This window comes from Doryrhamphus excisus, linkage group LG18, assembly GCF_037039965.1.
Source record: "Doryrhamphus excisus strain RoL-2023G ecotype Guam linkage group LG18, RoL_Dexc_Guam_v1.1, whole genome shotgun sequence".
In the NCBI taxonomy this organism is placed as follows: domain Eukaryota; kingdom Metazoa; phylum Chordata; class Actinopteri; order Syngnathiformes; family Syngnathidae; genus Doryrhamphus; species Doryrhamphus excisus.
Window position 1 is genome coordinate 10068762 of NC_136374.1, and position 27417 is coordinate 10096178.

The 27417-nt window shown below is 40.3% G+C and overlaps 3 protein-coding genes across 4 annotated transcripts; 2 read left to right on the forward strand and 1 right to left on the reverse strand.

The window, feature by feature from the left end:
* Positions 1-4958: 4958 nt before the first annotated feature.
* Positions 4959-8249, forward strand: LOC131106178 (uncharacterized). The gene is made up of 5 exons (XM_058054999.2): positions 4959-5185; positions 5594-5671; positions 5983-6049; positions 6653-6729; positions 7383-8249. The coding sequence occupies exons 1-5, from the start codon at positions 5132-5134 to the stop codon at positions 7455-7457; spliced, it is 351 nt and encodes a 116-aa protein (XP_057910982.1). The 5' UTR covers positions 4959-5131; the 3' UTR covers positions 7458-8249.
* A 211-nt stretch (positions 8250-8460) lies between these two features.
* slc45a1 (solute carrier family 45 member 1) lies at positions 8461-18930 on the reverse strand. Of its 2 annotated transcripts, XM_058055792.2 has the most exons (10): positions 18773-18930; positions 17958-18400; positions 16939-17031; positions 16545-16769; positions 14011-14879; positions 13777-13930; positions 12166-12342; positions 11888-12093; positions 10404-10629; positions 8461-8847 (listed from the first exon to the last, which is right to left on the reverse strand). In XM_058055792.2, the coding sequence occupies exons 2-10, from the start codon at positions 18376-18378 to the stop codon at positions 8819-8821; spliced, it is 2400 nt and encodes a 799-aa protein (XP_057911775.2). In that variant the 5' UTR covers positions 18379-18400; positions 18773-18930; the 3' UTR covers positions 8461-8818. The 2 variants fall into 2 exon arrangements, with proteins under 2 accessions (XP_057911775.2, XP_057911773.2); XM_058055790.2 differs by having other exon boundaries at positions 8461-10629.
* Positions 18931-20129: 1199 nt separating this feature from the next.
* prxl2b (peroxiredoxin like 2B) lies at positions 20130-27225 on the forward strand. Its single transcript, XM_058054955.2, has 7 exons — positions 20130-20292; positions 20573-20777; positions 22551-22602; positions 22699-22762; positions 22857-22932; positions 25230-25348; positions 27019-27225. The coding sequence occupies exons 1-7, from the start codon at positions 20230-20232 to the stop codon at positions 27043-27045; spliced, it is 606 nt and encodes a 201-aa protein (XP_057910938.1). The 5' UTR covers positions 20130-20229; the 3' UTR covers positions 27046-27225.
* The last annotated feature ends 192 nt before the right edge of the window (positions 27226-27417 follow it).

A 27417-nucleotide genomic window follows, 5' to 3' on the forward strand; every position in this document is an offset into this window, starting at 1 on the left:
TCCTGGTGACTTTTATGGACATTGTGTGACCATTTCATTTTATTTCAGTTTCTACTGTGGAAACAAAAGCCACAAACAGAGACTTCTTGTCCCAGCAATAATTGCATGTCCTGAGTGTAGAGACCCCACAGCTCCTTTGTCATTCCAAAGGGATCTGATTAAACAGACGTGCTATTGTTGATGCATTTTACTCTGCTAATTGCTAACTAGTCAAAAGCCAGAGACCACAAGCAGAAACCAAAAGAAAATGAAGTACCAATGCTGTTTTTTTCATAAAAGGGCAAAGAGGCAACTGAAATCTTTTGAAGTGGATAGCAAACACGCCTTAAATCTTTTGGACCACTTCCAAACACTCTAGCATTTTGCAAATCCTCAAAGCACTAATCCGTCTTCCGCGTTAAAAAAAAAAAGACAAGTCAACCACAACTGTCCAACAAGATCCACCAGCCTTGATCATCTTGATCCAAACAAGACGGTTAACAAAAATAAAAGGTGGAAAACACATTTTTATTTTACTTAAATGCAAAGCTTGTCGTCCATTGTTACCAGCTTGTAAAGCCCTTTGTGGCTATTTTGTGATTAAGGGTTATATAAATAAACTTGACTTGACTTTAATTGATGTAAATCTACTGCATAAAATATTAAAATGACACACAAATGGATGCCACTACAATGGAACCTCAAATGTTCTGCTGAGTAATGTCCATATTCTTCTAATTTCACAACCACTTTCCCATAGGAAATAAAGTCAACTGAATTAATTTGTTCCAGGCTCAGGTTGTTGCCATCCTATAACCTTTATTCGTAAAAGTATAATTTATTTGTAAAGGTAATGTTGTAGGGAACACATGAATATTCTTAACTGTCATAAAAGTGCAAAAATAACCATTGTATGATTAAATACATAAAATTTAATAAAAACTCCCCCTTGGAAGATCCCTGATATAAAACAAAATAAAGTATAAGTACTCATCCTTGGAAGATGCCTGGCATAAATCTACATATAACAAAAAAGTACAATTACTCACCCTTTGACGATGCCTGAAATAAAACTACTTGCACGAAAAATGATGTAAAAGTAGCCTACTCACCCTTGGGAGACGCCTGGCATTAAACAAAAATGAAGTAAAAGTACTCACTCTTGGAAAATGCCTGACATAAAACTACATTTAAAAAAAGTCAAAGTACTCACCCCACAAAGATGCTTGACATAAACTACTTCAAACAAAAATAAAGTAAGAGTACCCACCCTTGGCAGACGCCTGGTATAAAACAAAAATAAAGTACAATTACTCACCCTTGGAAGATGCCTGATGTAAAAAAAATAGAATTACTCACTTTTTCAAGATGCCTGACATAAAACTAAAAAAATCTAGAATTACTCACCCTTCAAAGATGTTTGATATAAAACTACTGCAAACAAAAATAAAGTAAAAGTACTTTTACACAAACACCTTCTCTTTTACAGCTCTGATACTAACTCCAAAGGCAGAATATTGGCTTCCTAGGTTCCCATAGTGGTTTACATGTATCTCAAGACTTTAATCATGTTTAATGGTTTTATTTAGACCAGGGGTCTCAAACACGCGGCAGGACACTAGTTTGAGGCCCCCGCCTTGATAGGAAAGTTTAATGTTAGTGCGGCCCGCGCAAGTTTGATATGGATGCTGTATGGTATCATGTACCCAGAAAAAATGATTACGTTTGATTAATGTTCATGTTAAAGGTTAAATAACTGTTAATAGTTATCCTCCCTGTCCGTGTGGAAGTGGTAAGTTTTTGGCTATTTAAGTTTAAAGGAAATAACTTGAAGGCTACCGTTTAGATCGCTAGCTCTCTAGTTTGCGAGTTAGCATGTGTCTCAAGGCCCTGCAGTTGCGCAATATGTTGTAAATAAAAAGAGTATAAATGTGACTATAGTCGTGTTTTGTCATGTCTACAGGGCTCTAATAATGCTTTGTTCATTTTAATCTGAAAAAAATAATTTGTCTACCCACCAACTATATGTGGTTTCTTGAGTTTTTATTATTTGCCGTTTTATTGTTATTATTATATTTATTTATTTATTACTGATTGATTGATTTTCTTTATTCTTGAATTGTTCATTTATTTTTTATCTTTTTTTGTGTAGAAAAATAAAAAGTAAGATATTTGAGAACAGTGGAATGTTTTATCAGAGCTTTTCTTGTAGAAAATCGAAACCAAAGCAAAGTTTATTAATTTTTCAGTTTTTAATAAATGAGTTTTTTTTTTTGAAAACCTGATGCGGCCCAGTCTCGCCCAGACCTTAGCTCCAGTGGCCCCCAAGTAAATTGAGTTTGAGACCCCTGATTTAGACTAACTGTAGATTTAAAAAAAACATAATTAATATTCAATCCTGCCTTAAACCAATACTGTAACCATTTTATTAATACAATGCCTCCTGATTGTTGTCCCTATCATAATTTCTATGATGACTTCATTCCAAACTTTTCTGCATGATGGCACTAAATGGTGTTAATTACAGATTGATCCATCAAGGCCTCACTCTTCTTTCTCCAGTGAGAAAGTCAACTTTATGTTGGCCCCCCGTGCGCTGCGGGACTCGCCTGACAAGCACAGAAAAGCCCACCGGACCATGTGGGACTCCCGCTGTTAAAAACAAAAGAGCTCAGATTGCGGCCACCAATTCCTCCAATTATCGGGACCCCCATTCGGCCCTTCTCAAACCCCCAACCCTAATCCTGACCCTTGCTCTTTGAAGCACGTTCCTCTGAGTGCTGACATTCCACAAGTCATGTCTTTGGGCCTTTGTCCTCACAGAATGAGGTGAAACGAAGGTGTTTTTTAAGCGAATTGCCATCCTGTATCATGTCACTGCAGAGCAGAACAGTCGGGGTCTTGGAAAAGTATTTCCACACGTGACATTTTTAATTTAATAAAGACACATAGAGGAGCTTGTCTTTTGTGAATGATTCCTTTTGCTGGTGCCATGTGGGTTTTTTTTTCCAGTTGGGAAAATGTGGGGCACTGTTGCATCTCTTTTTCTTTGGCTACCCTACTGTTTGGCTTTAACCTGCACACAGCACACAGGCTGCCCTTTTAGCTGCAGAAACACGAATGGAAAGATGTTGTGCTAGGCAAATGAGGAAGGGGAGGAAATTATCTCACAATCTGCCCACCTCATTCTCATGCACGCGCCCACTTTCCACTCACAGAAAAAGGGGAGTGAGTAATGCCTTCTGCTGTCCGCGAGTTACTCCCAAACATCATTAGATTGCAGTGCAATCTCTTGGAGTTATTTTGTGTCATGTAACAGCAGACTCAGTAGGCCCCGCAGAACCTTGCAGAACAACCCGCCAGGGCGCAGGCATACAAGCCTTTGAACTCTGCGTGTAATTACGTTCCATAATTATATTTCTTGAATGCGAGGTGAGTCACTAAATGGGCTTATAGGGCCCCAAGGCTTCCTTGAAATCGGTGGCTTGGCGGGGAGGAGATAAGACCGGGATGGTTAGCTCTCAGGAGATGTGCTAAAATTAGAGGCTAGTGACAAAACAGTGGGAATAATAATGTCTTTTAGGTATTGCGATCTAAAATACTGTTTGTTTTTTTAACATCAGGAAATAAAGTGAGGCATTCACTTTCCCCAATAAACTGGCTGTTCCGCTTTGTAACTGAAAGTGATATGCGGGCTCTACCAAGAAAAAAAACGGCGGGGGGGGGGGGGGGGGGGGGGCACTAGCGCTTGTAGTCACTTCCTTTGGTTTAACAGTTGGATGAACGGGTTGAAGATGAAAGGAAGTGAACTTCAGGAACCACCGAGTGAGAAAAAAATAAAACAGGTTCAGGATATAAGGATTACTCATTAATGGGATGAATAATTATGGGTTTGTTTTTTTTTGTTTTTTTACCTGTTTGCTGCTGAACTGGCTAGATAAACATCTAAAAAAAAAAACAGTGTGAACTAGTACTGCAAAACCACAGCCTGATCTAATGTCATATGTTGCACTTTTATGAATATTTTGCCATTTTTTTATGTGTTCAGCTTTAAGGCCGCACTGTGGCCTCACAGTCAGGTGAACTCTTGTGTAGACTTTGCATGTTCTGTTGTGTACTAGGATGTTTTTGTCCGCCCGCATCCCCCAAAAAATGCATAGTAGGCTCATCTGAGATTCAAAATTATCCATAGGTGTGAATGATTGTCTGTCTATATGTGTCCTGTGATTGGTTGCCAACCTCTCGTACCCAAAAGTCACCTGTGACCCTATGAAGACAAGCAGTATCGAAACTGAGAAAATATTTTTTTACATCACATTTTGCATTAAACACAGAGATTAAACATATAATTGTCTGTATGAATGTATGCAGGTTTCTAATTGTATTTTGCACACTGCTAATGCAAAAATAACTTTAATATCTAAAAAGACTGAGCATGAAGTAACTGAATGCATACTCAATACTTCTAATAATGTTACATGGTGCACTTTAGGTAGTATTTTGCAATGTTTTGTTGCCAGTGTGTAGAAACTGGTTTCACTGAGAGGAGTTAAATTTAGACAGGAAGGAGTAGCCAGCCAGCCAGGAGCATGGTTTTCACATCTTGACACAATTCAGCCTTAAGTGTAATTTGACACCACCATGCTCGACAAAGAAAGAGTTCTAAACATGACCAAAAAAAGACTCAACATGGACTCGAATGTCGATTCGACTGCTGTCGTAATCAGAAATTATTGAGCTGTCTGTATGTTCTGTAGATATATGACAACTTTAAGAACTTGTATCTATTGTTTAAATTAAACCATAAGATAGACAAAAAGTGTCATTGTAAAGCAGCGCTTTAAAACGACTCACCAATCAACGACCAGAACGCATGGGAGGCGGGATTTTTTGCTATGACTGACATTGCTTTCCTCTAATCACATACATCCATCGTCACTCCCGTCCAATCAGCTACCGAGTTGAGCCTCTGCCTCCAAGTAGAGTCGCTTTCAAGCGGCTCCACAGAAAAAGACGGGCAGACTTCATTTCTCTCTCGGCGTCATTGGACTTGTATCCCCCTACGACGACGACGACGACGACAAAGAAGAAACAAACATATTTAGAGTTTTCCACATTAAATAGGAATAAATAATTATCTTTCCCTTTAGCCATGGCCGATACAGCTGTTGTAGACACGACCGCCACTGCAGAGGTTACAGCCAAGGTGCGTTTGATTCATTCATTTATAATGACGCTCTAAATAAGTGTATAAAGTTGCTACATGTTGCTAAGGAGCGGTGATGTTGTTTGGTGGTTAAATGGCGGTTAGTGTGTGCAGCCCTCAAATGTTGTTAATGTCGATAAAAATTCGACGCCTAAGCCAGGTAGAGGTCTTTATTTCGTCTTTGTACACCATACGGGTTTGTTTTACTAACAGAGGTGAACGTTTTTGGGGTGGAATTTGTCTACAAGAAGTAGACAAAAGCTGACTGTGGGCGGGAAAAGCCTTTGAACGTCTCAAGCGCTTCCTCGACAATTAAATATTCATTTAATATATTGAAGTTATTTTTTTAACTCATTAAATCTATATTACTGGATTTTTTTTCGTCATTGTGTCGTTTTGTTTCAAAAGGAGCTGAAAGAAAAGAAAGAAGTAGAAGAGGAGACGAAGACGACGGCGGACAACGGGGACGCACCTGCTAATGGCACAGTGAGTTTGGAGTAAATGGTGATGGTGGGGGAGAGCGAGGGTCTTTTGTCTCTAACAGCCCTCCCCTCCTTCATGGTCGTCGTGCAGGTGTCGCCATTCTGCCTGCTTTGTGTTGCCTTGTGAAATAAATGGCTCAGATGTTGGCAATGTCTTCCCCACAAGAGGACTGGTGCTGCTTAGTGGTTAATCCTCTAGGGAACACTAGCAAGCAACCCCCTCTTCTCTTTGGGGGGTAGGATTATTCAAACCACTGAGAGTCATTAAAAAAAATATATCTTTTCAACAATCTTTCCCTTACCTCCTCTACTCAGAACGGTGCCAATCACAGTGATGACAAAGTTGACGCAGCAGAGGAAGAGGAGCACAAGAATGGAGATGGTACAGTTTTACAAAAAAATCTTTGTCCTATAAGGGTGTACTATACAGTGCCTCACTTCAAACATTTCTAATTACATTGACTGTTGTGTATGATACCTGACACCTTTTTATAAAATAAACAAATAAGCCACTTAATTTTTATGTGCCGAGTGTAATATATGTTTAGGCACATTTCAGCATCATTAGGCTTGATTGGAAGAGGTGGGCCCTGGCACAGCATGATTGCATGCATACTCTTGTGTATTTCTGACAAACCCTGATACAAGATGTACATGCAGCACATTTGGGTACTGTGTACAAGTTGGGTAGTGTTCCCCTCCTTTGGCATGGTTGGGTGGACCAGCATAGTTCTTGCATGACACATTTTATAAAAAGAACTAAGTCTACAAAGACTCAAAATAATCAAGTCTAAACGCAAGTGATTTACGGCATTCGCCACCTTTCACAATAGAAATCTGAATAATTTTAATGACTGCAAATGATCCACCTTGTCAGGTAAATTGGGGTGAGTGGTATCTAAGTCCAGGATGGTACAAATGGCCTAGTAAGAATACAGTTTGCTCTTAATTACACCCTAAAGAAACAATCTGTTCTTTTCGTTAGGCAATGCGGACGAGGCGCCCCCTGCTGAAGATACGGATGCACAGCCCGTGAAGCGTGCTGCTGATGAGGAAGAAGAGGTTTGTTGTGTAACTCTAATAACCGCATTTCAGCTTATTTAACCCCAAAAAGGCACCCGAGGAGTATCAAATGTAACATGTAGGTCACTTTTAAGGCTACTTGTATGAAAATGTGAAGATATATTTTTAAAACTGTGGTCAGGTCAGAAGTTCATTACATTTGATGCAGTGAATGTGGGTGATAGTAACTCTTAAGGATATATGTAGCGCCATATTTTCTTGATGCATTTTTTTGACACACACCCACTACCCAACGAGACAGATGATTATCTCAGTAGTAAGGCCTCTTTAGGAAAGCAGTGCTTCATGGAAAGTGGCACCCTTTGGTTGACAAATACAAAAACTGAGCACAGGTAGTCTGAATTGAATCTTAAACAATTGGATGGTGTTATAAATGTGGGATCACAAAACATAATTTCAGATTACTAATTGGATCTTTTTTTTTATCAAGGTAACAGCTGTATCTTAAGCCTTGACATTTTAGGTTAATTTAAGCAACAGAGCTAACCATTCAAAATATTTGAAAATGAGTATCTCCTGGCAAATCTCACCTATATTTCAAAATGTGACTTGGGGCTGAAAATCTCCTGAAGCGTTAATGTTCATGTTTTTAATATTTAAATGTAATTTTATTAATGTTTTGTGTCATTCAGGAGGAAAAAGCGGAGACCAAAAAACAGAAGACCGAGGAGAATGGAGATTCAAAAGAGGCAGAAGTGGAGGCTTAAACATTCCTTATGCAGCCCCCCTCCTCCTCTCTGGTCAACATCGTGTTGTAGAGCTTGTGCTTTTTTCTTATTTTTTCCCCCCCAAAGACATTTTTTTTTGTCATATTCTCACATTGCACTGAAGTTGTTGTGAAATGTAATGGCCATCTCCTTTATTTTTCTTTGTTGTTAATTTCTTTTACCAAATGTTATTTATTGGTCTTTTTAAAATGAGCCCCTCTTATAAACAGGGCCATGCTATAAGATCAGTTATTTCCATTTTGAGCACAATCTCGATCAAGTCAGTGCTGACCAGCTGATTCATCAATGTTCTTCAGGCAGCTGCTCATGTTGACCTCTCAAGATTCACTTTGAGGACCAAAGATAAGTTTTAAGCAGGGGATAATGTTAATAGTTTTAAAAAGGACATTAGTTAAAGCAAAACCTTTTTGTGTTTGAGCTGCTAGTTAATGCTATGCTTGGCTGCCCTGTTAAAATAACAGATGGAGCAAATATGAAAAGGGACTCCATATGATTGCTGAAGGTGGGCTTGTTTTTTTTTTTTTTTTGCAATATGAATTAACCCCTCTTAAATCTTAATGCTTTGGTCATTTTCTGTATGCATTCCACGCAGGTTTGTACCATTTACACCTATTTCGGGTTGCTTTCTTTTACAATGAGTTTACATTTATGGCTGAGTAACATGGCATCGTGTCCAAAAACTGCCTCTCTTAAGAACCAGGATGACATTTTGGTCACTCCAGCCAACTGCTTTGTATATTCTGAAACAAAATAAATTGTCTTTTTACTTAATTTCCCGCCGTCTGCGTGTTTTGTTTTTTTCTAATTGAAGTGACCCACTTTCCTATTCCTTAGAAAATGGCTGTCTAAGATGCAGGAAAAATGATGGGAAAGGAAGTGCTGTTGGGTAAATATCTACCCTCTTACTCCCCCTTGTGGTGTGTTAGAGTGATGCAGCCTCATTCAAATAAGTTGACACAGGAGTCCAAAAATGATCAATTTAGTTAAAAGCGTTTGTTTTTAGAGATGTTGAACAATAGGTGGCACTAGTGTTACAATGTTTATAAATAAAGCAAGCTTCTGTACATTTACTGTTTCCCAGGCAAACACTGACTTTCGGCTGAGGCAGCAGTACTGACTGGGAGTGATGGGGTTTGCCTGTGCTGACCAGGGCATCAAAGAACGCTGCCCTTAAAGGGCAACTGACAGTGCAGTACAATGATGATGGGTTGCTGCTGCTGCTGCTGCTGCTGGCTTTAATGAACCCCAAAGAGTCTTCGTTGTCCACTTTGCGAGGTGCGGTTACTCAAAGTTCACATGTCTTCTCTTTCTGTTTCTTCTGTAGCCACCTGAATCTTGAGTCACACCCCAGTTTCAACTTCTCCTCTTCCTGATAATGACAAGAATGACTGTCATTATTACACTGGTCGGCCAGGAGGTCGTCACCATGCAGTGTCATGGCTTTTAAGTGAGGGGAGGGGCCCCACCAGTACACACCTATATCCAAGGTAAGTGTATGCCACCCAAACCCACATGTCATTGTAATTATTTACACTTCATGAAACCCCTAAAATATGTAATGACACAAGCCCTTGAAATAATAAGTGTTAAAAATGTTGCTATGCTATACTGTCATGTGATTAACATTCGCGTGACCTAAAACAAACACAAACATGCAGACATGAGGGAACACATTACAGTGGTACCTCCAAATGTTGAAGTAAAAAAAAAAGGTTTCGTGATGCCACAGAAGGATACAAGGTATTGCGAAAAGACATGGAAATGGGAAATTTAACTGGTAAAACTGCTAAAAACATGTTTACTGGCTTTTCAGAAATGTCACAATCAATTTAAATAAAGTTTAAGGAAATACAAGATGTCCTCACTGGCCACTAGGTTTCACTAGTAACACGCACAAGACTTGATCGCAAACAGGCTTTTAATATTTTATAATTATGTACCCCACAACAGTCATAACGTAATACGACTACTAATAATAGTCATCATAATAATAACACGGGCTACTGTTGTTGGCCGTACTCCAGCTAAAACTCAACTCTGAACCCTCGACGTCACTTCCTGTCTACATGTCCGGGAGCAATTTATTGACACACACATGAGCATAAGTCATCCTTATATCTTAAATGGCCTATTTTCTCTGATTATGTTTACTAAATTCATCAGGCTATTTCCTGTCTCGAAAAAATCAAATCAGGGTAAAAATCTAATTTAGAAAGTGAAACAGGTTTTTTATGCTCTAACTGCAAAAATATTATGTTTATTGATATTGAATCCTACTTAACAGAAATTCACATTGTCATCTTCTTATCTAGCTGGAGTCCCCTATTGCATAACAGGGAACCTTTACAGCGTACATGCAAAACTTGTTAATACACCTATAAAAGGCCACTATGCAAACACCTTTGAGTGAGTAGCATACCTCTGTTTTGCTTTTATTTATTTACCTTATACACTTCTACAGTTAAAATGTTATATGTAAAAACATGGCATTTACAAATAATGAAGGTTTTATGATGATTGGAACAGATTAATTCACTTTCCTCTGGGTAAAGGAAGTGAAGATTGGAGGTTCCACTGTAAGAGTGAAAAAAAAATGTTGCATTAATCCTCTGAAACGGCATCAAAATAGATGATTAACTGCAAATAATCAAACACACAAACAACAGCTTCAGTCACACGTAATGCATGATGCATGGGCACACACACTGTATAAACACACCACGTGGAGGCGCCGGCAATGTCAGTCTTTCTGCCCGCTCATTGAAACACTACAATGTTGTGCTGTACAGTGTGCGGCAGGAGATGTGGCGTGTTTTATGCACACACTCAATAGTGTGTGAAAGCTTGCTTGTTTTTTTTTTATTTTTATTTTTTTTACTTAAGTGTGCACCAACAGTGGCTGGCTCTCGCTTTCGGGGGGCTCACCCTCTGGGGCGGGCAGCTGGTACACGACGCAGAGCGAGGAATACACACAGCCCACGAATGACATCAGGCTGGAAAAGTACATCACCCCCTGGGCACCACCGACCAGTGAGGTCAGGGGTCCCATGGCCACTGAGACCAGGATCTGAGCCAGGAAGTACTGGCAGCTGAGCAGGGAGATGTCCACCCCCATCCCTCGTCTGGTCCCTTCCTCGGAGGAGCCGCAAAACTGACAAGGCAAGAATGTTTTGTTTATTCATGGAGTGTAGCAAGTGTATTAAAATAAATGTCACTGCTCTACAACAATGTCATCTACAGCATCCTGCAAAAACAAGACGGTTAACAACAATGCTTTTGGAGTATTGGAATACATAGCCACCTATTAATGTATAATAAATAATTCTAAACATTTATTTGTTTTTACACATACGTATATATATATATATATATGTGTGTGTGTGTGTGTATAACACTAAATACAATGACATGTTTGAATAATACAAAAACACTAACTGTACTGTACTGTCATATAATATATAATATATCATATCATATTAAAATGAATGACAATAACTTATCTCACTCATATTCCCACATTTACATTCATTCATTCATTTTAGGGTCGCAGGGGTGCTGGAGCCTATCTCAGCTGTTTTGGGGCGAGAGGCGGGGTACACCCTGGACTGGTCGCCAGCCAATCACAGGGCACATATAGACAAACAACCATTCACACTCACATTCATACCTATGGACAATTTGGAGTCGCCAATTAACCTAGCATGTTTTTGGAATGTGGGAGGAAACCGGAGTACCCGGAGAAAACCCACGCATTCACGGGGAGAACATGCAAACTCCGAGGGTGGAATTGAACCCTGGTCTCCTAGCTGTGAGGTCTGCGTGCTAACCACTCCTCCACCATGCAGCCCTAAATCTAAACATTTATTTATTTTTACATATATATATATATATACACATATATGTGTGTGTGTGTGTATAACACTAAATACAATTACAAATTTGAATAATACAAAACACTAACTGTATTGTACTTTTGTATAATATAATATATCATATTTATTAAAATGAATGGGAATAACAATTATCTCACTCATATTCCCACATTTACATATTAAAATATATATATATGTATTAACATTTACAGAGTCAAAGACAATTATCTTACCTTATGGACCAAGACATTGAAAGGTAGCTTACAAAATAATGCTTTCTGCTATTTAAAGGTCATTTTCCTATATTGAGAGCTCTGCAACTGTACTCCTATTCACAACTCATTTCTACCACCTAGTGTCCGATTCAGATTGAGGACATTTCCTAAACCAGGCTTTCCCACAGCTGATATGAATTTACTATGACAAACATAAACCAAAAAAACCTCACTAAGAACCTTTGTGTCAATAGAAACAGTTTACTACGCAGTTTAAAATGAACATGCTTGTGCAGTATATAGTAGTAGTATAGAGACTGACCTGGGGGCTCTGGTAGTATTCACACAGCAGAGAGTAAGGCAGCGTGCATAGCGAGGAAAAGAGCACCCCGTAGGTGACACATAGAGACAGTACCACGTAGAGGTTAGTGGACAGCGTGGCCAAACCTGTGCCCAAGCCGAATGCCAAGTAGGCAAAAAAATACAATGTGCGAAGAGAGAAACGCTCCTCCAGCTTCTCCAATATGGCTGAAAGGAGATAATATAGACAGGTTAAATGGATATAAAACAGAATGGGGATGCAAAGAGGTGTCCACTCACCTGAGTAGAAAGCAGCACTGAATGCATAGATGCACATACCCCAGCAGCCCATGCTGACCCCAGCGTTGTAGCGCTGGTAAGCCTCAGAGTCATGGGGCGCTTTGGGGTCTCCTTCAAAAACTACCTCCCCCATAAAGTCGGTGTAGAAAAGCAGCATGCCTTCAAAGGACAGCCATCCTAAAAAAAAAAAACACAATGACAACACACATTACTGTAATACAATATGACCTTCAAGTCAGTGGAACCTTGGAACTCAAGGCCTGTTCTACCTTTCATTTGTGTAGATTTTATACACCGTATTTTCCGGACTATAAGTTGCACTTTTTTCATAGGTTGGCTGTTCCTGCGACTTATACTCCAGAGTGACTTATAAATGAAAAAACTGTTTATGTTACATAAACACTGGACATCTTTTCTGTTTATGTTTATTTTTTGTTAGCTGATAACCATTGTGAGCTGCACGGCAGTCGAGTGGTTAGCACGCAGACCTCACAGCTAGGAAACCAGGGTTCAATTCCACCCTCGGCCATCTCTGTGTGGAGTTTGCATGTTCTCCCCGTGCATGCGTAGGTTTTCTCCGGGTACTCCGGTTACCTCCCACATTCCAAAAAGGTTAATTGACTCTAAATTGTCCATAGGTATGAATGTGAGTGTGAATGGTTGTTTGTCTATATGTGCCCTGTGATTGGCTGGCGACCAGTCCAAGGTGTACCCCGCCTCTCACCTGAAGACAGCTGGGATAGGCTCCAGCACCCCCCACGACGACCCTCGTGAGGACAAGTGGTAGAAAATGAATGATTGAATGACTTCATATGATGTGATACGGGCTGTACGGTGATGAAGTGGTTAGTGTGCAGGCCACACAGCTCGGATACTCAGGTTTGATTCCACCCTCAGAATAACCATTGTGTTAGCATATCTTACACCTATTCAGTCTGCTCTCTATTCTTTTATTGTTAGAACTTGCCTTCCAAGAGGACATCATGTCTGTTTTGTAGTTTGTAAAATAAATAAATTACCCGCAAAAAATGCGACTTATGTATGTTTTTTTTCTTCCTAATTATGTATTTTTGGCCTTGTGCGACTAATACTCCGGAATGACTTATAGTCCAGAAAATACAGTAATTGCTGTTACCCTCATGACTATCAACATTCAGGAAAAGTTGAGACGTTTTGCTCTGACCATACAAAGTATCCCACTGGGAGTCTGGCAATTGTTTATGATATTGTATATATTTAACATAAATGTTGTCCAAGTCATAACTTTATCACAGTTCAAGAAAGAGACCTAATTTTTGGCCCATGTTGAGATCTAAGTCACGTAGTACTCAGCTCATCTATCCATCATAGTTAGGCAAACCCTACGTCCACTAACTTTTATACTGCAGTTTCCTGTTTGACTTATCATGTCTGATACTCGTGTGTAAAGCAAAGGCTCTACACACACAAAAAAACCTGAGAACTGGCAAAAGCATTAAAAAAATACTGGCTCGTAGTGTATCAGGTTTTGGAATATTTTTCCTAATATGATAACATAATTTATGCTGAGTTCCAAGGGTCCACCATAAACCTGGACGTTTTTTGCAAAGTTTATAACGATGTTTTACTCACCCAAAAAATGGTTAGTGCATAAGCTGCGCAAGGACGGAGGCATTCTGTAAATGGCTATACACAAAAGCTTCATTGACATTTGGGATTCTCCTGTCTCCACGTTCTCACTCAGATCGCTCTCGTAGCGGACGCCATTCAGCAAAATGTTCGCCACCTTCATTGAGCAAAAAAAAAACATAAATTATGAAGAGTTCGGAAATTGTCTTAGACACTAAAATGTGTGGTTTATCTTACCTGCTGGCTAAAAGTCACTGTCCTTCTACGTCCGTTCTCCAGCCCGACTACCTGCGTCGCTGCTGGCTCTTCCATAAGTGCAAGACTTTGTGGTCGTTTCAGGATTCCACCACTGGAGCCCCGACGTTGCCCCAAATCAAGCTGCTGCCCCCCTGACGTAACCTGAGATGCTTGTTGAGACTGTGGAGCGCCCTCTGCATCCGGATGATGGACCCCATCAGGCTGCCTCTCAGGATGGCTCTCTGCTGATTGGGTGAACCCTTCTGGGGGAGGGGAGTCCCCTGGAGGCATGTGTATAGAATTGGGCACCAGGAGGGCCTGTGGTGTCTGTTGACCCGTGTAGCAGTCTATGAGAACACTGTCTATATAAGAGGTCCCCAATGAGGAGGCAAATTCATTGATGCCGGTGAGTGAATTGTCCCGACTTATAAAGCTGCCGTACTTTGGGGTAAGGGGGCTAAGGGGGGATATGGGGCTAGTGAGGCCCGCGCAGAGTCGGGCATTAGCGCTGCAAGAATGAGCCAGTGGGTCCGGGTAGCTCAGGTGGGAATTTGAGAAGTGATAACTGTAGAGACCTTCCTCGTCTTCTTCATCCACTCCCAGCGCTGATCCCGGTGGGGCCGGGGGAGACGGAGGAAGAAGAAGGTTGGGGCTCTTCAGGTGGCTTTTGCTTGAGTTTGGGTTTTTGTTTGGCTGGCTCTTTGGCAGGGGCCGCTCTGGGATGCTAGTAAGAGTCATGGCTGTGGCAATCACCAGAGTGATACTCGTAAACAGGTAGATGACACGAAGTTGACCTCCCATTGATTTTCCAAAGTGGGTTTGATCCCAATTGATGCCACCCACGATGTACCCGAAGCCACCCCCTAATCCTGGACAAAGAAACAAACAGTTGTTGATTAACACTGATTTTACAAAAATGTTACAAAGATAAAAAAACAAAAAAACTATATTAAGAAAGCAGGAAGTGAACAAATGTAACAGTTACTGATTGTAAAAGTACCAGATGGAGGGGTAGGATTTAATAAGCTTTGCTTCTTCCTACTCCTTTTGGACATGTGGAACTGTGAACTGATTATGTGATGCATTCAATTGTAATCTGATGCATGTTCATTCATTCATTCATTCATTTTGTACCGCTTTTTCCTCACGAGGGTCGCGGGGGGTGCTGGAGCCTATCCCAGCTAAAACCATTACCATTACCCAAAAACCCAATTGATGTAGTAAAGCACTACATTGGAATTGGGCAGCAGGACCTGCAGTGCAAATCCAGCCAAAGATTGACACCACAGATATTCACCATCACTTGCGAGAAGAACCCTTATTACCAGTGATGGTTCATCATTGCTGGTAAAGCCAAAGACAACATAAAGCATGCTAACAGTTAGTCCTTAAGCTCAAGGCTTTTTTTAATACTGACAAAAAAATTAAACAGGAGAAGCAATGTTTTTTTAAACTTTAGTGGTCTTTTAAAGGAACATAATGCACCCGTGGTAAATCAGTTAAAGCTGCAGACCATTAAACAGGGAATACAATAGCTGATATTGACAATTTTCTGAGGTAACTTGTCTTTTTAACCCATAGGGGGAAGATTGTATTCAGGCCAAAGTATATAACTCCATGGTTCATTCATTCATTCATTTTCTACCACTTATCCTCACGAGGGTCGCGGGGGGTGCTGGAGCCTATCCCAGCTTTCTTCGGTACACCTTGGACTGGTCGCCAGCCAATCACAGGGCACATCTAGTCAAACAACCATTCATACTCACATTCATACCTATGGACAATTTGGAGTCGCCAATTAACCTAGCATGTTTTTGGAATGTGGGAGGAAACCGGAGTACCCGGAGAAAACCCACGCATGCACAGAATTGAACCCTAGTCTCCTAGCTGTGAGGTCTGCACACTAACCACGCCACCACCGTGCAGCCCAACTCCATGGTTTTTACCTCCAATTCTGTATCAGTTTGGAGTTGTTTACCTGCGTTACTGGGTTGATTTAGGTTGCTCAGTGATAACAGAAATGGGTCATTTGAAAGTAAGTAGGAAGTTCAAAACATTCGGATAAAGGTACTAGATGAGACGCTGGTATCAGGATCTTAAAAGAACAGCAGTTCTAGTAAATCAAAACCTCAGAAAGCTGTAGAACATTAAATCACGGAAAACTGTGGCTGATGGCACCCTTTGCAGTTTTGCTAAGCTTCCTTGCCTTTGGAAGCCATGGGTGAAAGAGTCAATCCAGGCCAACCTACGTATGCCCCCAACGTTGTCACTTCTAAATCTATACCAGCATTATTGGGTTGTTTCACATGCTTGGTAATTTAAGCCACAATAACATTGAATACTGTATATTGCATGTCACTTAGATAGTCCCATCAGAATTGGTAATAATAAACCTTGGTGCTATAGACCATTAAATTATGGTTGACCATACATCATCTGTCCTTATCCCAGTGGTTGTCAATTATATTGATTGGAGAGATTCCCTGCCTTGCATGCTCCCCCTGACAGTTCACAAAAAATCACTTTATCCCTACCTGCCAGCAGTGCATGGATGTTCAATCCGCGGTCCTGGTCCTCGGGGCTACAAACATCCATCATGTAGGCATGACTCGGGTTGTCTGCGGAATCTGCGCTGAAATCCATCAGAACCACACCGCATACAGTCAGGATTATGCCCCACTTGTGATTGGACGCAGTGTCGGCGAGCGCTCCCCCGATGTCCCGCCCGTTCAGGACCAGAGTCAAACCAACCAACGCCCCTGGAGGTCCAAAATAGAGATGATAGTGAAAACCCATACTGTATATGACAGGAAGCATGATTTCCAGGTGCTTTTGACAGATAATCCTTAATCCATACAAGGGATTAAAAACAAACATACCACCTACTCCTTATCTCTTGTAAGTACTGCTAAAGAACTGGTGTCTTACCGATGGCCAGTGCAAAAATAAACGGTCTCCTTCGTCCAAAACGGGATGTGCAGCGGTCACTCCAAGCTCCAATAAGAGGTTGAACGAGGAATCCTTCAAGATAAACAAAAGATAAACATTGTTATGCAAAATGTACTTTTTAATTATGTTGTCACAGTAATATGCATACCTAGAATCTTTTTATGAGAATGTTGTTGCTAACATTTTTAAGATGTTTTCGAGCGAGAGGCGGGGTACAACCTGGACTGGTCGCCAGCCAATCACAGGGCACATATAGACAAACAACCATTCACACTCACATTCATACCTATGGACAATTTGGAGTCGCCAATTAAACTAGCATGTTTTTGGAATGTGGGAGGAACCCCATGCACGCACGGGGAGAACATGTAAACGCCACACAGAGATGCCTGAGGGGGGAATCAAACCTGGGTGTCCGAGCTGTGTGGCCTGCACACTAACTACTTCAACACCGTACAGCCCGTATCACATCATATGAAGTCATTCATTCATTCATTTTCTACCGCTTATCCTCACGAGGGTCGCGGTGGGTGCTGGAGCCTATCCCAGCTGTCTTCGGGCAAGAGACGGGGTACACCCTGGACTGGTGGCCAGCCAATCACAGGGCACATATAGACAAACAACCATTCACACTCACATTCATACCTATGGACAATTTGGAGTCATCAATTAGCCTAGCATGTTTTTGGAATGTGGGAGGAAACCGGAGTACCCGGAGAAAACCCACGCATGCACGGGGAGAACATGCAAACTCCACACAGAGATGGCCGAGTGGAGAATCGAACCCAGGTCTTCCCAATCTCATGACTATGTGGCCTACGCATTGTAGTGTAAAGCAATTAAAGCTACAGACACACCAAACGGCATGTTTCAGTCGACTATCTGAATCCCAGCATCAAGTTTAGATTTTAGACAGCACACTTCCAAGACTATTTTTAAAATGAATGAATGATAGTACATAGACCTTTACCACATCAAACCAGCAGGTGGTCTCTTACCCAGTATGGGGCTGATGAACCACACCAAGCTGTAAAACTGATCTGGCAGGCCCATCTGGAGAAGCACGGGTGTCACATAGGCTGTCTCCATGGCATAACTGAATTCAATACCAAACAGGATGCAGCCGTTGAAGAGCAGCTCTTGGAAGGTGCGTCTCGGGGGCAGCTCACTGAGGTCCAGCTGGTCCAGAGGACACGGGGTGTTGGGTGGCGGCGGCGGCGAAGGTCGAATGGGCTTCTGTCTCTTGGGTTGCCTTTGGAAGTTGTTGGCACGGTGACTTAGATGTCGGGTGGAGGACGTCGGGAAGCTGGCCGTCTTTGGGAGGGAGGTCCTCCAGAGACCTTCCTGAGCGGAGGATAATCTCCCCCCGGGACTGGCCAGGAGGGGGTCACTGGGGGTACCCATGCCTGGGGATGACATCTCACTCTTAAGCCAGCTTAGTCTGCCGCATAAAAGAAGCACACGGACAGTGGGAGTCATTGCTGATGGTCGTGTAGGGGATACCAGGAGGACACTGCAGGCATCCTGGACGTGCACGACTGCAGTCTTATAGTGAGCTGCGCACGCCACCATGTGCTCCCCACAGCTGCAGGAGTATGCGGCATCATCAAGCCTGTTTCCTTTTAAATATTTCATAAAGGAAGCTCACGTCGGACAGCTCGGATTCTATTATCCAAACAATGCACCCTTGCACCCTTCACATTTCAACCTTCACCTTTCTCGTCTATTTAAACAATCGAGTCCTCACTGGTAAAGAGCATGCCGTCGAGCTAACGTTTAAAAGAGGCGTGCAGAACGAAAAGATGATAATTACCTTGTCGCGCTGGCTCGTCATTTATATTGTGTGTAGCGTGCTACCATTATGGCTTTTTATAGACGTCAGATGAATTACAGAAGTCATGATGGCTGTTTTTTTGATGCAGTCATTCTCTCCTAGGTGCCTTTTTCCTTGCACCCTCCCTTTCCTTTCCTCCCACCCCCCCTTCGCCTCTTCCTGCCGGTCTGTGCCGTGACGTCACGCCCCTCCCTGCAACATCAGCACCGCTATCTATGACAATATTAACGTAGTATTATCTACTGTTTACAGTATTGTACGCACAGTTTGTATATATGGATTATTGTATGTATAATATTAGCAATATTACCTGCACTACTCGGCCTCGTAGTTACAATATACTACACATTCAAAATATATAACATACGTAAAAAGTAAAAAAATACATGCAATATATATAAAAATAATAGTACAAAATGTCTTATGCCGTTATAATTTACCCATGTCATGTTAAAATTGCATAGTCGACACTATTAAAAATAAAAAAAATATAAAATATTACTTATTTTTTAAATTAATACAAAATACATTGAACTGATTAAAATATAAAAATACGACATGTTATATTTTATATTAATATATGAACCATATTGTGGGTGTAGAACTGCACTGCATAGTCAACAGACTTAAAATACTAAAAATGTCTAATTTAAAATAAATATTTAAAATAAAAAATACATAAAACTGATTAAAATATGTAATTATATTTCTATAATATATTATATATTTTATTGTCTTTTTCATTTTTTTATTGTATTTTTATTGTGGTTTCAGTTGTGGTTGTGCACTGCAGAGTCAAGACAATTAAAATACTAAAAATAAAATATGGCTAGTGAAAAATAAATCTATAAAATAAATAATAATAAAAATATTCTCACTGTACCAGAATACAGATGTGTGGTACTGCAATATAAAACCTTTCATAGTATACTACCCTTATATATAATACTATTGTAGAAAATAATATGTTTCAAGCCCCATAGTACATAATAAAATAACTGTGGTATATCATTGTGTTTTCTGGAAGTGGCTAAAGAAAGTCACAAGTTGCACATACGTATATAGGAAAAGCAAAGAGAAGTAAAAACAAGGCTAAGTTAATGAACAACTGACTGTCACAATCGGGACAACTTTTTAAAAAGTGTATGTAATGAGGTGGGTGAGTATGGTGTTGGTGTGCATTGACCTTTGCTCAACTTACACAATCTATTATTTCCCTGATTTAAGCGGCTACACTTGCCTAGGTCCCGCCTACTTTTAAGGCCATCTTTTTGCTCTGATTGGCTAACAACTCCGAGCTACTTGAATATGATTGGAGGAGTTTTTGTAATGGGCGTACCAGGAAGTGGTTGTTTTGCAACAACTGCTTACGGGCGTCCAAGCGTTATAATACAACCTCATTCCTTTGATCATATGGTTTGGTTTTGTTGTGAAACATGGCAAATGCTGACCTTGTCCGAGTAGGAAAGAATTTATTAAAGAGCGCTGACACTGGAGAGGTAAGCTATAAAGTACCTAGCTTGAAAATCGATCTTTTTAATTGTTGCCAGTTGTATTTCCAGCAAGCTCTCAATGGTATATTATTAAAATCTATTAAGCTCTTAACTAAACATCCTGCTGAGAGATCTACTGTCATGTATCTGCTATTACATCCCCCACTTAAGCTAATAGCTCATAAGTGGTGTCTCCAGGGTGACATAATAATGATGCTATGGAGAGGTACTCTTCAATGTGACATCCTGCAATAATAACACTGTTCCCCTTGTCTTGTGCTTCCAGAATGTGGAGCTCCAGTCTCTGTGGCAGGACCAGCCGGTGGTGGTGTTCTTCCTGCGTAGGTTCGGCTGCCAGGTGTGTCGCTGGATGGCGGCTGAGATCAGCAAGCTGGAGCCAGACCTGAGAGCCAGCGGTGTGGCACTGGTGGGTGTCGGACCCGAGGAGTTTGGCCTCCAGGAGTTCAAGGATTTAGGATTCTTTAAAGGATGTAAGCACCATTATTGTCTATGCTCTTTTATATGAAACTATAAAATGTGTTTTCATAGGAAATTCCAACTTGGAAAATATAAACTGTCATAAAAGTGCAAAAAGAAGTTAACCATTCTATATTAAATATTTGGAGTCCAGGGTAGTTTTAGCGCTTTCTCTTACTTTTGTGTTTTGTTTACTTTATATCTCACTTTAAAAAATGTTCATGATCCCTCTTGTTAGTTTCATTTTTCACCAATAAACAAAAATCAAAGTAGGGGACATTTTAATGTTTTTAGTGTAAAAATTGAACTATAAAATGCATAACTCTAACCATAAAGATACTGTATATATGGACAAACTATTTATTAGAACAATTAGGCTTGTCATGATAATGACTACAAATGATTGCTCATGAACAATACTATTGTCAACTTCATTTTGACACCATTTTGTTATTCATTCATTCATTTTCTACCGCTTAACCTCATGAGGGTTGTGGGGGTGCTGGAGCCTATCCCAGCTGTCTTCGGGCGAGAGGCGGGGTACACCCTGGACTGGTCGCCAGCCAATCACAGGGCACAGATAGACAAACAACCATTCACACTCACATTCATACCTATGGACAGTTTGGATTGGCCAATTAACCTAGCATGTTTTTGGAATGTGGGAGGAACCATTTTGTTATGAATGTAATAATATATGGCATAATAATGTGAGTAATAAACTTTAAATACTCAAGAGTATACCCAAGAGTATTTAACATTATCATTTGAATGTCAAGACAAACAAAAAAGACAAAACACTAAAATATAAGTAAGTAAGTGATTTTAATCATAATCACAATATTTCTACTTTTGAATATTCCAAAAGAAAACGGAAAAATCAACTCATTTGCATATGCAAATATGTGTGGAATAAGTGATTTACCTTTCATGAGGTGTAACATTTTGTCGCAGTACAAGTACATGTTTTGGATGTTTAGTGTACAATGAGGGCTGCATGGTGGTTGAGTGGTTAGCGTGCAGACCTCAGCTAGGAGACCCGTGTTCAATCCCACCCTCGGCCATCTCTGTGTGAAGTTCCCCGTGCATGCATGGGTTTTCTCCTGGTTCTCCGGTTTCCTCCCACATTCCAAAAACATGCTAGGTTAATTGGTGACTCCAAATTGTCCATAGGTATGAATGTGAGTGTGAATGGTTGTTTGTCTATATGTGCCCTGTGATTGGCTGGCGACCAGTCCAGGGTGTCAGCTGGGATAGGCTCCAGCACCCCAGCTACCCTTGTGAGGATAAGCGGTAGAAAATGAATGAATGAATTCGTGTACAATGAGGTGTTACTTCTGGAATCACGGCACCGTTTTGTATTATTTATTAATCTTTATCATGTTACAAAATGATGCACAAACGGAAGGAAATCACATGGTGATTGACATCAGATGGTGTGCACACTGTTCCCTCTTTCATGAATAAGTTTGCAGTACCACATATATATAATATAACACATCTTTGATCATGAAGAAGAAAAGGGCAGGCCTGTGTTGTCCTTTCAAAGCCATGACGTTTTCTTCATATTAGTTGGCTACTTGATGGCTCACCCCCCTTGTTTGAAAACTGAAGCATTGTGACACAAAATTGGTGAATTCCTTTTTTAATAACCCTGTCTGACCACATGTGCCTGGGAATTCATTGTAATATTTCTCCGAGTGTGGGCGCACAACACAAAATCTATTTATGACTGCTACAAAAAATAAATGTATGGGAAACACTAACCCTAATCTTTGCTTTTTTAGCAATTTATGTTGATGAGCAGAAGAAATGCTATACAGATTTTGGCTTCAAAAGGTAAGTGAATTCCTGTGGAAATTACATTTAACATTATTATCCACAACTGCATGAGATCCAATACAAGCACAATGACAAACATGCTGCTGAATGCAGGTACACTGCTCTGAGTATAGTTCCTGCCGCACTGGGGAAGAAAGTACGAGACGTAGCTGCAAAGGTAGCTGTGTGCATAATGGTGTGGCTATACCTGACATCACTTTATTGCCTGACTTCTGTCTCTCTGCTGCTGCTGCTGCTGCTGCTGCTCTCAGGCCAGTGCTGACGGCATCAAGGGAAACTTCTCAGGTGACCTACTCCAGAGTGGAGGCATGATCATCGTAGCCAAAGGTACAGTGCAGCCACACATAAGGAATGATACGATAAAGAAAGTTAGCAGCTTAATGTGTACAAATATACAGTACATACAGTATGTCAATCCATGCACTAGAGGGCAGTACTGTATCATGAAATGTGATTGCACAAATGCGTATTGTTACAACAAAATACTAAATAATAATACAAGCAAGTGGAGAGTACAGTATTTTCCAATACTATCAACATCTGATAATGTAAATACCATGCAAAATAGCATTATTATATTACAAATTGAGTGTTTAAGTGTTCTTTGACAATGTAAACAAAGTTTTTTGTTTGTAATACAATACAACAACAGATGTCAACCAGTGACAGCAAAGAGGAAAATTGTGATGATACACAACAGACACAACAGTAAATTTAACTTTGCGATGTAGCACAAGTCCTCTCTGTCCTGACTGCTCAGTACAACATGGCTAATGCCAACAACTGCCTCATAGGCAGTAATCCAGTAATATTGTGTAAAGGTTCATTTTCTTCTGTAATATCATTCAAATTGTGAAACCTTCATATATTCTAGGTTAATTCTAAGTTCAAGTTAACTATTCAAAACCCCAAAATCCATGTGTTATAATTAGGGCTGTCAAAATTAACGCTATAATTAACCCTTAGATGCATAAGTGGGTGAAAAATGACCCGGTCAGGTTGTTTTCTTGAAATATCTTCGTAATGAAAAATTGTTATCATTTCATATTCCAAGGTATTCCTCAAAATACATGTTTTTGATATAATGCCATTCAAATTTTTAACTTACATTTTATACATTTTAAGAATTTTTTGTTTTTGTGTTACTACCCCAACCTTCCATAAGTGGGTGAAAAATGACCCGCATTTATTTTCTATGGAATCCAATAGGAACCTTTGATTCTTATCAACTTTGGCTGTCAGGAATAAATTAACTGTAACACACAAACTATATGAGAAGTGTCAGCCCTCAGGAAGATTATTTTACACATCAAGTGCTAATACATGTAAGTATTATCTTCATATGATATTGTGTGTGTGTCCTTCATGACTGTTGGTATTAGTTAGCAACAAATTAGCCTATTTTATAACTAGCTGACACTAGCTGGGTAACATTACTATATGTATTGTTGGGCAGACTTTATCAATAGCTAACACTAGCACAGTTTTCGTAAAATATTAAATTATGCATCTAAGGGTGCATAATAACGTCCTGTTTGACCCTCGGCCCCCACCGTAGTTTGATTGAAGCACGGTAACTCTGTAGCCACAAGCTGGAACAAATATTGATGGGAAATTGAGAAAGAAAAGAATATTTAGATTGGTAAAGTTAGCTTCTAAGCCCTGGCAGATAGCTCTAGTAGCAAGAACAAAGTTATTTGTATCAACTGTCGCTGTGTTTGACTTATCACGGATTAAATGGCCTGCCAGAGACTGGAGCAGTGCAGGTATTGTTTTTAATTGTCATATACTGTGCTACCTTGACATAAATGTGGCCCAACTAACCAGTGGTTTTCACATTTTAACATCTTTCTGATGATTTTTGCATTGAACTGCTAGCTAAAATTGGAATTCCAGCTGCTATTGACGGGCTATCAATGTGATGACCGTGGCTGAACTCCAGTGTTTTGCTAGCGTTAGCCATTTAGCATCGAGCTAGCAAGAAGATTTTCAACATAAGGGTAAAACAAACGTACATGTGAATGACCCTATTTATGATGTATTGCATAAAACTATGACAGGTACAACATCAAATGAAAAGCATTAAATGTATACAGAGCCGCCATGTCGCTTGGTGGACTTTGTTTTTCAGAGAGGTTGTGTACCGCAAACATGCACATTAGCACTCAAAGTCACCAAATCTTACCTTTATGCATTCCTACATAGTATCAGCATTCGGGAGCAAGTATGAGGTGAAAGGAAAAAGTGGGAAAATACATCAAAATACATCCATACAGCCCTTATAAAGCTCTTTGCATCGGAGAACGTTCGTGGTGCGTTCAATGACCGTCAAACAAAGTTGGACAAATCGCAGTTCGTATTAAACATTGAAAAACTTCTAATTAATTGTTACAGTATTGTAATAATTTGTATTTTTCGTATTATTATTTGTATATAATTTGTATTATTATATACAGTATGCGTGTAACTGCTATGTCTCTGTCATGCACTGCTAAAGGATGAGTTTCTTTAATGCATTTTAGATGTATTTAGTTTAATTATACAGCTAGTTTTTTATATACTTGTGTGACAGTTGAGAACAAATTGATGATCATGCCTTTTTTAATGTGTTCTGCTGCATAAAGGTGGTGACAAGGTCTTGCTCCACTTTGTTCAAGACTCCCCAGGAGACTATGTACCATTGGAGGATATTGCTAAAGCTTTATCTATCTCATCTCAAGTGAAAGAGGGTCAGAGGCCAGTGGTAAGACGCACTTCCATTCAACAAATTAGTAAGATAAGCCTTTGGTTAAATCGAAAATGTTTTACAGCACTTTTACGTCAGCAGCATCATGCACATTTGACAAGCTTCGTCACGGACAATGAAATGTTCATTACTCAGCGTTGTTACTTTGAAAAAAAAAGAGAAAAGCTCCTCAGGAATGCAATAACAACTCAGAAACATACGGTGATACATGCGCTTGTGGTGGGAGTGGGAGTCTGTCCTGTGACCGTCAGATCTTCCTCTGACATCTATGGCATGTCCTGCCACCATGTCAAGAAGATTTGACCTCCCCATGAACCGTATTAGGAGCAACACGCATCTTCTCATCAGTCGATGAATAGAACAGACATTATTGTTGCCCGCGAGCTCCAAAATGTGGCAGAAACGAGTGCTAGTCACAAGCTAGCGGCCATGCTTGTTTGCATGGGGCCTTGACAACATTTGTCGTCACAGGAAACCTTTGTCAGGAATCTACCGATTTCAGCCGCCGATAAGTAGAAACCTTTTCCTCGAGGAATTCGACACATTTGGGTTAACAAGTAGTTATCTGTTAAGACGCTTCTTATCTGCACAAATTGGCGTCCCATTAATTTGGTACAGTAACTCAGAGCTCAGCAGCTCACTGTAGCACGCAAAACAAGCTGACCTCATTTAAAGACACACTATGTAACACTTGTGTACTAAATATATCAAATATCCTTTAAAATCTACAGTTATCTAATATCTTACCATTGTCATAAGTTGTACTCTACTAATTTCTGGGTACTCCTTTTGTTCGATACCTACAAAACACCGTTTTTTTTGGGATGGTACCACTTAAGTACCACTCTTGTGGCATTCTTATACTAAGGCACCAATTGCAGTACTACTTTTTGACACCCTCATATGCTAGGGGTACCACCGAGAGGTACCACTCAGGTACCAATTTCATATCTGGTACCCTCATGCTAGGGGTACCACCGAGAGTACCAACTTTTGTTGTTTAGTCCCAAAGTACCACTATTTGGTACCCTTTTGCACCCCTTTTACTACAAAGTAGGAAAGTTTTGGCAGCCTTTTTGCATAGCTAAAGTGACTGGTACCTAAAAGTACTACTCGGGTACCAATTTGTAGTGGATGGGTAACCTAAAAAGTACCACTTTCGGAGCCTTACACTTGGGTGCTATTACAGTGGTTTGAACTACAACCCTTTGGTACTCTTACTGTATGCCAGGGTACCAACTTTAGTAGTACAATACCTAAAACATGTTGGCACCCTTAAACCTGGGTCCTAATTTAAGTGTTATTGCACCTTATGCCTGTTTACCAATCGTAGTGGTTCGCTCAACCGCTTTTTAGGAGTGTATGGAGCAAACGGAACAGCTAATCATCCAACGTATACCACACCAAGAGCGTACATGGATAATGACCCAAAAACATAGTATGAAAGCAAATCCAGATTTCATGAATGATGTTTTTTGTGTATTTGTGCGTCACTGTGGCATAGCCATGTTTCTGTGGATGGAGGTCAGGCGTCATGGCAGTGTACATCTGTACGCTTGCATTGCAGTATCATTGGCTATTAGATATGCACATCACCATTGATTCTATGCATTTATTATCCCCCGACACTGTGCATCTCGTACACAAAGTTTAATTTTTTCTTGCAGTGCAATGACGATGTTTGCACTCGGTGAGGACGTCGCCCATTCCAGCCTGATTGTAATGTACACAAATGATTCTAATACCTTGATCATGATGAATGTGGATTGTTTTATATGACCATTCCATTGTCTTTATCATTAATGTTAATGATGTGTAATTCACAGGTTGTATGGAATTACTAATAAGATACTAATAAATGAATGTCATAGTTGCTTATTTGTTGTTGCTTTTAATTCGGTCAAGTAAAATAATACACGTCTGCACGGCGGTCGAGTGGTTAGTGCACAGACCTCACAGCTAGGAGACCAGGGTTCAATTTCACCCTCAGTCATCTCTGTGTGGAGTTTGCATGTTCTCCCCGTGCATGCGTGGGTTTTCTCCTGGTACTCCGGTTTCCTCCCACA

Excerpts from the sequence above, each read along its gene's own strand:
- LOC131106178 (XM_058054999.2), top strand. The coding sequence starts at position 5,132 with ATGGCCGATACAGCTGTTGTAGACACGACCGCCACTGCAGAGGTTACA. Across the intron at positions 6,050-6,652 it reads GGAGCACAAGAATGGAGATG|GCAATGCGGACGAGGCGCCC; the intron begins GTACAGTTTTAC and ends TCTTTTCGTTAG. Across the intron at positions 6,730-7,382 it reads CTGCTGATGAGGAAGAAGAG|GAGGAAAAAGCGGAGACCAA; the intron begins GTTTGTTGTGTA and ends TGTGTCATTCAG.
- slc45a1 (XM_058055790.2), bottom strand. The coding sequence starts at position 18,378 with ATGTCATCCCCAGGCATGGGTACCCCCAGTGACCCCCTCCTGGCCAGT. Across the intron at positions 17,032-17,957 it reads GTTCATCAGCCCCATACTGG|GATTCCTCGTTCAACCTCTT; the intron begins GTAAGAGACCAC and ends TTTATCTTGAAG. Across the intron at positions 16,770-16,938 it reads TATTTTTGCACTGGCCATCG|GGGCGTTGGTTGGTTTGACT; the intron begins GTAAGACACCAG and ends TTGGACCTCCAG.
- prxl2b (XM_058054955.2), top strand. The coding sequence starts at position 20,230 with ATGGCAAATGCTGACCTTGTCCGAGTAGGAAAGAATTTATTAAAGAGC. Across the intron at positions 20,293-20,572 it reads AGAGCGCTGACACTGGAGAG|AATGTGGAGCTCCAGTCTCT; the intron begins GTAAGCTATAAA and ends TTGTGCTTCCAG. Across the intron at positions 25,349-27,018 it reads AAGAGGGTCAGAGGCCAGTG|TGCAATGACGATGTTTGCAC; the intron begins GTAAGACGCACT and ends TTTTTCTTGCAG.